The sequence below is a fragment of the Mandrillus leucophaeus genome, unplaced genomic scaffold (assembly GCF_000951045.1).
Source record: "Mandrillus leucophaeus isolate KB7577 unplaced genomic scaffold, Mleu.le_1.0 Scaffold199, whole genome shotgun sequence".
NCBI lineage: Eukaryota > Metazoa > Chordata > Mammalia > Primates > Cercopithecidae > Mandrillus > Mandrillus leucophaeus.
Window position 1 is genome coordinate 42,702 of NW_012102020.1, and position 9,976 is coordinate 52,677.

Below are 9,976 nucleotides of genomic sequence, written 5' to 3' on the forward strand. Positions count from 1 at the left end.
GATGGTTGAAGGGTACTATTCTGCCGTCTCGCTCCTCCTCCTCTCAGTTTAACCAATTCTTATAAAACCCCTCCCCACACACATATGTATGTGTGTGTAGATATAGATATATATATTTTTAAAAACAAACCCCTGGGCTCAAGCAATGCTCCTGCCTCAGCCTCCTGAGTAGCTGGAACTATAAGTACCTACCATTTTGCCTGGCTTTTTATTTTTTTGCATATACTTGTACACTTTGTTGGAGGGAGACATCAATCACAATATTTTACCCCTAACTACTTCAGATGTTTTCTCCTATATAACCACAATCTCACTATCTCTGACCAAACAAGATATTTAACATCAGTTTACTAATATCATCTAATGCATGAATGGCCAAATATGGCCCACTGCCAGTTTTTATTAAGTTTAACTGAAACACAGCCACACTCACTATTTGGGCATTATCTGTATCTGCTTCTGTGCTGTAACAGGTGAGTAGATAAATCAGAGACCATAAGGTCTGCAAAACTCGAAGTATTTACTATCTGGCTATTTCAGAAAAAGACTGCTGACCCCTGAATATATTATAGTCTATATTAAAATCTCCCCTAATGTCCCCAAAATATTGCATCTCTTCCAATCCAGGATCCAATCAAGATTAACTCATTGCATTTATCTGTCATTCAGTGTGGTTTTCATTTGCTTTTCTTTTACTGGGAAGGTAAGCAACTTTTTATGTTTAAGAGCCTTTCTTGGCCAGGCACAGTGGCTCATGCCTGTAATCCCATATTGGCTATGGGTTTGTCATAAATAGCTCTTATTATTTTGATATATGTTCAATCAATAACTAGTTTATTGAGTTTTTAAATGAACGAATGCTGAATTTTACCAAAGGCCTTTTCTGCATCTATTGAGATAATCATGTGGTTTTTGTCATTGGTTGTTTATATGATGGATTATGTCAACTGATTTGCGTGTGTTGAATCAGCCCGGCATCCTAGGGATGAAGCTGACCTGATCATGGTGGATAAGCTTTCTGATGTGCTGCTGGATTTGGTTTGTCAGTATTTTATTGAGAATTTTCACACCAATGTTCATCAGGGATATTGGCCTGAAGTTTTCTTTTTTTGTTGTGTCTCTGCCAGGTTTTGGTATCAGGATGATGCTGGCCTCATAAAATGAGTTAGGAGGGAGTTCCTCCTTTTCAATTGTTTGGAATAGTTTCAGAAGGAATGGTATCAGCTCCTCTTTGTACCTCTGTTAGAACTGGCTGTGAATCTGTCTGGTCCAGGGCTTTTTGTGGTTGGTAGGCTATTAATTACTGCCTCAATTTCAGAAATTGTTATTGGTCTATTCAGATACTCGACTTCTTCCTGGTTTAGTCTTGGGAGGGTGTATGTGTCCAGGAATTTATCCATTTCTTCTAGCTTTTCTAGTTTATTTGCGTAGAGGTGTTTATAGTATTCTCTGATGGTAGTTTGTATATTTCGGTGTGGTCAGTGGTGATATCCCCTTTATCATTTTTTATTGTGTCTATTTGATTCTTCTCTCTTTTCTTCTTTAGTTTAGCTAGAGGTCTATTTTGTTAATTTTTTCAAAAAATCCAGCTCCTGGATTCATTGATTTTTTGAAGGTTTTTTTCCTGTGTTTCTATCTCCAGTTCTGCTCTGATCTTAGTTATTTCTTGTCTTCTGCTAGCTTTTGGATTTGTTTGCTCTTGTTTCTCTATTTCCTTGCTGCTGTTGTTACTGTTTTTGTTTGTTTGTTTTGAGACGGAGTTTCAACTCTTGTTGCCTAGGCTGGAGTGCAATGGCGCGATCTCAGCTCACTGCAACCTCCACCTCCCAGGTTCAAGTGATCCTCCTGCCTCAGCCCAAGTAGCTGGGATTACAGGCATGCGCCACCACACCCACCTAATTTTGTATTTTTAGTAGAGACGGGGTTTCTCCATATCGGTCAGGCTCATCTCAAACTCCCGACCTCAGGTGATCTGCCTGCCTCAGCCTCCCAAAGTGCTGGGATTACAAAAGTGAGCCAGCACTCCCAGCTGCTTCTCTAGTTCTTTTAATTGTGATTTTAGGATGTTGATCTGAGACCTTTCCAGCTTTTTGATGTGGGCATTTAAGTGCTATAAACTTCCCTCTTAACACTGCTTTAGCTGTGTCCCAGAGATTCTGATACATTGTCTCTCTCTTCTCATTGGTTTCAAAGAATTTCTTGATTTCTGCCTTAATTTCTTTATTTACCCAGGAGTTATTCAGGAACAGGTTAATTTTCATGTAGTTGCCTTTTTTGTTTTTTTAAATTGAGACAAGGTCTCAGTCTGTCACCCAGGCAGGAGTGCAGTGGTGTGATCAGAGCTCACTGCAGCCTTGACCTCCCAGGCTCAAGCGATCTTCCCACCTCAGCCATCTGGATAACTGGGACCACAGGCTGCCACCATGGCCAGCTAAGTTTTTAAAATTTTTTATAGAAATGGGGTCTCGCTTGGTTGCCTAGGCTGGTTTCAAACTCTTGGGCTCAAGCAATCCTCTCATCTACAATAATTTTAGGCCTCCCAAAGTGTTGGGATTGCAGATGTGAGATACAGCACCCAGTCTCATTAAATGTCACTTCATTTTCAACCTTTCTTTTTCATATTATTTTATGTTTATTTCTTATATTCAGCATATGGCTGGGTTTTTTTACTTAACCCAATCTGAGAGGATCTAGAGCAAGCCTGTCCAATCCACAGCCCACAGGCAGCCCAGGACGGCTTTGAATGCAGCCGAACACAAATTCATAGACTTTCTTAAAATATTATGAGATCTTTTTTGCAATTTTTTTTAAAGCTCATCAGCTATTGTTAGTGTCTGTGTATTTTATGTGTGCTCCAAGACAACTCTTCTTCCAGTGAGGTTCAGGGAAGCCAAAAGATTGGACACCCCTGATCTAGAGGAAGGAATAATTTAGTTTATTATTTAATGAAATAACTCACATATTTGACTTTATTCTTTCACTCTCATGTTTATCATTCAGAAACTTTTCCATGAATGTATACTTTTCACCCACACTGCTTGTAATTTTTCCCTTACCCCAAACGGAATATAAGCATTGTTCACTATCTTTTCTTCTTCTCTTTTTTTTTTTTCCTTTCCTTGAGACGGAGTCTCGCTCTGTTGCCCAGGCTGGAGTGCAGTGGCACGATCTTGGCTCACTGCAAGCTCTGCCTCCCAGGTTCAGCCTCCCGAGTAGCTGGAACTACAGGCGCCCGCCACCACGACTGGCTAGTTTTTTTTTTTTTTATTTTTAGTAGAGATGGGGTTTTACCGTGTAAGCCAGGATGGTCTCGATCTCCTGACCTCGTGATCTGCCTGCCTTTGCCTCCCAAAGTGCTGGGATTAGAGGCGTGAGCCACTGCGCCTGGCCCATCGTTCATTATCTGCATAGCTTTTCCTGCTGAAGTAGCATCCAATTATATGGCTGTACATTTTTAATTTGAACAACTCTCCACTAGTTGTCCTACATTTTTCTAATGTAAATACAACCACAGGCCATCCAGTCATACAAGTCACATACTTGGAAGTCATCTTTCACACTTCTTGTCCTTCATCTCCATAACCAACTCATCACCAAGTCCTGTTAATTTTACTTCCTACATCACACTCATCTTCCATCTCTCCTGCTATTATTCTAGTTCAAAGTACCATGAATCTGAAATGGTCTCCTGTTGTACCCACATCAACTTTGCTCCCACACCTATCAGTCTTCTTCAGTAATGTTAGAACAAAGACTACAAAGTGGATAATGTCACCTAAAACCCTTCAATGGTTTCCTGTTACATTCAGGATACAACCCAAAACACAAACCTCAAGGCCCTGATCTGCAGATCAGGTACACTTCATGCCACTCTCTTCTTTACTCTCTGCATTTCAGCTACACTAGTCTTTTCCCATTCTTCTACCAGATACTTACTCCTTCTGTCTATGTTTCACATACCCTTATTCTCCATTTACCCAGTTAACTTGTATTCATCTTTGATATTTCTGCTTAAATATTACTTCCTATGAGAAACATTCCCTTACCCTCAGGCTAGGTTAACCAAATCCTCATTCCAATACACTCCCGTAGTATCCAGTACTTTTCTTTTGTACCCACTAAACAAATAATTACACCACCAAAAATATAAATACAAACTGTGATAGGTGCTGTCTCCACCACTAGACTGCAGACTTCATGAAAGCAAAAACTATCCCTAATTATGTTTTACTTACCACTTTCTCGATTTACTATGTCTGGCACTATGATACTGTAAAATAATAAATTTGGTCTTTGATCTCATTTCCTGGCATACAACTCCTAAAGTCCTTGGAATTTCCAAAGTTATGCCTTTTTTTTTTAATTTTTTTTGAAGACAGTCTTGCTCTGTCACCCAAGCTGGAGTGCTGTGGCACAATCTCGGCTCACAGCAACCTCTGCCTCCTGGGTTCAAGTGATTCTCCTGTCTCAGCCTCCCAAGTAGCTGGGATTACAGGCACGTGCCACCATACCCAGCTAATTTTTGTATTTTCAGTAGAGACAGGGTTCCACCATGTTGGCCAGGCTGGTCTTGCACTCCTGACCTCAAATGATCTGCCTGCCTCAGCCTTCCAAAGTGCTGGGATTAAGGGGACATGAGCCCAGGCCCAAAGTGATGTCTTTTTGTATGTTAATGATTGACTGATGGCTGGCAGCTACTAGGTAGCTTTAGGATAAGAGCAAGGCAGAATTAGAGGATTGTGACTTTCAGTCCCACCCAATCCCCCAACCACCAGGGAGAGAAGAGGAGCTAAAGGTTAACCAATGGCCACTGGTTTAGGCATTCACCTATGCAATGAAGCCCATAAAAACTGAAAAAGACTGCACTGGGAGAGCTTCTGGATACTAAATATGTGGAAGTTCCTGGAGGGTGGTGTGCCTGTGGAGGTCCTAGAGAATCCCTGTGCCCACTCCCCTACATCTCTTCCCATGCATCTCTTCATCTGAATCCTTTGTAATATCCTTTATAATAAACTGCTAGGCCGGGCGCGGTGGCTCAAGCCTGTAATCCCAGCACTTTGGGAGGCCGAGACGGGTGGATCACGAGGTCAGGAGATCGAGACCATCCTGGCTAACACGGTGAAACCCCGTCTCTACTAAAAAAAATACAAAAAACTAGCCGGGCGAGGTGGCGGACGCCTGTAGTCCCAGCTACTTGGGAGGCTGAGGCAGGAGAATGGCGTGAACCCGGGAGGCGGAGCTTGCAGTGAGCTGAGATCCGGCCACTGCACTCCAGCCTGGGCGACAGAGCGAGACTCCATCTCAAAAAAAATAAAAATAAAAAATAAAAAATAAACTGCTAAATGTAGGTAAGAACTTCCGGGAATTCTGTGAACTGTTCCAGCAAATTAATCAAACTCAAGGAGGGCAGCATGGGAACCTTCATTGAAGTCTGTTGGTCAGAAGTTTCAGAAACCTGGACTTGCAATTGGTGTCTGAAGTGGGCGGGGGGCACTCGTGAGGCATGAGCCCTCAGCCTGTGGGCTATGGCGCTGTCACCAGGTAGATAGGGTTGGGATTGAATTAGAGGCATCCAGCCAGTGTTCACTGCTTGCTTTGGTCACAGAAGTCTTCTGTGTTGACTACTGCTGTGGTGTGACAGCAGAGGAAAAAACAGGTTTTCCACATAGGCACATTAACAGGTACTCAATAAATAACGCTTAATGCCGGGCACGGGGGCTCACGCCTGTAATCCCAACACTTTGGGAGGCTGAGGCGGGCAGATCACCTGAGGTCAGGAGTTCGAGACCAGCCTGGCCAACATAGTGAAACCCCGTCTCTATTAAAAATACAAGAATTAGCCAGGTGTAGTGGCAGGGGACTGTAATCCCAGCTACACAGGAGGCTGAAGCAGGAGGATCGCTTGAACCTGGGAGGTGGAGGTTGCAGTGAGTGGAGACAGTGCCATTGTACTCCAGCCTGGGCAACAGAGCAAGATTCCATCTCAAAAAATAAATAAATAAATAAATAAATATAAATAAATGTGGAATGAATGAATGCTGCTAAGGACAATCCTAGCTATCATTCACACACACACTCATACACACTCCCACCTGCTGCTTAAACTCTCTAATGTCTTCATTTTTATTTTTTATTTAGTTTTCTTCTGACATGCAGTCTCGCTCTGTCACCCAGACTGGAGTGCAATAGTGCAATCTCGGCTCACTGCAACCTCCACCTCCCATGTTCAAGCGATTCTCCCACCTCAGCCTCCCAAGTAGCTAGCTGGGGTTACAGGCGCCCACCACCACAACCCGGATAACTTTTGTATTTTCAGTAAAGACAGGGTTTTGCCACATTGGCCAGACTGGTCTCGAACTCCTGACCTCCGGTGATCCGCCACCTCAGCCTCCCAAAGGGCTGGGATTACAGGCGTGAGTTACCATGCCCAGCCTAAACTCTCTAATGTCTTCAAATTGCCCTCATGATCCAAACTCTTTACCAGAGCCTATATGGCCCCGCATGACTTGATCCCTGACTCCTTCCCTGATCTCGTGTGTGTGATACTCCAACATATCAAGCTCACTTCTGCTTCAGAGCCTTTAACACTCACTCTTCCATCCACTGCGAATGCTCCTCTGATCTTCACAGTTTTCAGTGAAATGTGATCTCTTCAGAGGCCTTTGCTGATGAGCCTGTCTAAAAGAACTAGCCCATCTTCCTCCTCCCTCCTACGACCCTATCCCAGTTAACTTGTATTCTCATACTGTGTTCTGATGTTTTCATAGCAAATAGCACTTATCACCTCTGATTAGAGTACATCATACACAGTAAATTAGGTACATGGTTTTTATAAATTATTTCAAGTACATGTATGTACATGATTTTATGAATAGATTGTGATACAAAAGTTATTTCTCCTGATGGATCAGTTAACATTTTAAGAGACAGGATCTGGCTGTGTTGCCCAAGCTGGCCTCAAATGCTTGGGCTCAAGTGATCCTCTGGTCTCAGCATCCCAAGTAGCTGGGACTACAGGCGCGAGGTACCATGCCCAGCACTGACAAAACGTTGTTGAAAGCTTCTGCTGTCTGCTGACAAGACTACCAGATAATACCAAATGATGGCAGCTCTTTCTTTATCATCCCACTGTTCTACCACTATAATTGGGACCGGGAAGCAATTAAGGTCTTTCAAACAATACGATTTAAAAGAAACAGCTTTAAAATTTGTCACATTAAAAAGTCTGTTTCTACTTAATATCATATTGGCATTAAAGTTCTTATCCTTCCACACAAAGTGGCTTATCATCTGCTTTTCAAATGTGGAATAAAAAACAAACAAAGAAGATACCTTTTTAGTCCATCTTTTTACTCCATTATATCCTTTGGTTACCAGCTGTCTATGAAAAAAGCTGTTGAAGAAGTGAACCTAGAACAGACAATAAACACAAGCAACCAGATTATATTAGGCTTTGCCCAGATTTAACTTCAAAAGAAAGAGGAAATTTTAAAATGTTTGAATATAAAGCAGACAAAAAGAAAGGAAAAATTTATTCTTAAAAACAATGATTGAGGAGGCAAGTGGATCATCTGAAGTCAGGAGTTTGAGACCAGCCTGGCCAACATGGTGAGACACTGTCTCCACTAAAAATACAAAGATTAGCCGGGCGTGGTGGCAGGCATCTGTAATCCCAGCTACTCAGGAGGCTGAAGTAGGAGAATCTCTTGAACCTGGGAGGCATAGGTTGCAGTGAGCTGAGAGATCACGTCACTGCACTCCAGCCTGGGCACTAGAGCAAAACTCCATCTCAAAAAATAATGATAATAATGATCAAAATATAGAAAATACATTACATGGTTAACAGAAAATGCTGTTCCAAATTTTTATTGGAATGACCTTACAGCTGTGGTCTGTAGTCAGAATTGGAATGCAGCAGTAAATAGATTACCTGAATCCAATCAAGTAGAGAAGCAACCTGACAAATCTCTCCAAATCAGGTGAAAAAGTTGAAAGAGGCTATGAAAAACTTAGGTAACAATTACCTTGAACTCAAGGGAGACGGATTACATAACTAACTCCATGTGAAGGATGTGGATTTAGAGACTCCTGTTGTTACAGTAACTATAAAAAGGCCTTCGCATGATTATTTCTAGTACCACAGAATTACCCTGGCTGTACAGAATATCAGGTCCTGCATCCTTGGCTTTGAATTTCTGACTTATAAGTAAGTGGTACATCAGCTCATCTGAGATGGTAAACATATTGTGGCCTTAAAGTGCTCACTCAGTAACATGAGGTGATAAAACTGTTCCCTTAGTGCTGTGGTTCTCCAAGTGTGGTCACCAGACCAGTAGTGTCGGTATCATCTAGGAACTTGTTAGAAATCCAAATTATCAGGCCTCATCCCAGACCTATTAAAGCAGAAACTCCGAAGGCAGGGCCCAGTAATCTGGTTTTTGTAAGCCTTTCAGATGGTTCTGATGCACATTATTTTGATAACCACGCAGCTTAACATACAGATTAAAAGAGCTGCCAGACATAGTGCTCACACCTCTAATCCCAGCCCTTTTGAGAGTCAGAGGTGAGAGGATTACTTTAGCTAAGCCCAAAGTTCAAGCTAGCCTGGGCAACACAGCAAGACTCCCGGCCCTACCAAAAATAAAAATAAACTAGCTGGGTACAGTGGTACATGCCTCTCTAGTCCCAGCTACTTGGGAGGCTGAGGCGAGACTATTGCTTGAGCCCAGGAGTTCAAAGCTACAGTGAGCTATGATTGGGCCACTGCACTCCAGCCTGGAGTGTCTTTTTAGTGTCTCTAAAAAAAAGGGTGTTTTTTATAATTTTAATAAAAATAAATAAATAAATAAGAGCTTATAGTAGCTATCTCTAGAGCAGTGACTCTTAAACTTGGTGTCCATCAAAATCATCTGGAGAGCTTGTCAAAACACAGATTGGTGGTCCCCACCTCCAGTTTCTGATTCAGTAGATTTGGGTTGGAGTCTGAGAATGTGCATTTCTAGTTAAGTTCTCAGGGGATACTGATGCTGCTAGTATGGGGACTATGCTTTGAGAACCGCTGCCTTAGTTAAGTGTCCTTTTGATTCCATGAATGTTTAGAATTAAATATACTGGTGGTAAATGAAACCTTTGAAATTAATACTTTTATGTTAAAGATAATCTGTATGTGTTTAAACATTCTGAGGATTAAGAGAATTTGACAAGAGAATCTAGCAGATTAGCCTCATGATTCCAATTTATAAATGTATAACAGATTTATAATTTAAGTGGAAAGTCACAAAACATTTTCTATATTCATAAACAGTATCAGAATCTGACTTTTTAGTATTTATCTATTACTTTATTAGATTGATCAGTTTTATAAAGTACTTGGAAATTTTTGCACCCATCAGGTATCTGTGTACTCAGAAAAATACATTAAGTAAAAAAATAGTTTTGATATGTAACAAAACTCTTAAGAGAATTTAGAGTTTATGAGGGTTCAATCTGTATTTGAACTGAGTATCAAAGATTTACCCAAGAAAAAGTGAAAGATGAATTTTTTTTTTACATTTTTAAAGAGAACAAGATTTTAAGTTAAATGTAAAAAGCTGGCTGGGCATGGTGGCTCATATCTTTAATCCCAGCACTTTGGGAGGGGGAAGGGGAAGGATCACCAGAGGTCAGGAGTTGGAGACCAGCCTGGCCAACACGGTAAAACCCCCCATCTCTCCTAAAAATACAAAAATTAGCCAGGCATGGTAGCACACACCTGTAATCCCAGCTACTCGGGAGGCTGAGGCAGGAGAATTGCTTGAACCCAGGAGGTGGAGGTTGCAGTGAGCCGAGATCACACCATTGCACTCCAGCCTGGGCAACAAGAGCGAAACTCCATCTCAAAATGAAAAACAAAAGAAGTGATTTGATGGAACTTACAGTCAAGCCCAGTGCATGATCAAGACAAAATTGAACTCTCCTTTTTAAAAATTTAAGGAAT

The 9,976-nt window shown here is 41.6% G+C and overlaps 1 protein-coding gene across 2 annotated transcripts in view; it reads right to left on the reverse strand.

Moving 5' to 3' along the window:
* The window catches only part of SENP5 (SUMO1/sentrin specific peptidase 5), a 56,757-nt gene that overhangs the window by 23,817 nt on the left and 22,964 nt on the right, over positions 1-9,976 (reverse strand). For both annotated transcript variants that reach the window (XM_011978693.1, XM_011978692.1), the window contains exon 5: positions 7,333-7,410. In XM_011978693.1, the coding sequence (XP_011834083.1) occupies positions 7,333-7,410 (78 nt within the window). The remainder of the gene's footprint in view (positions 1-7,332; positions 7,411-9,976) is intronic.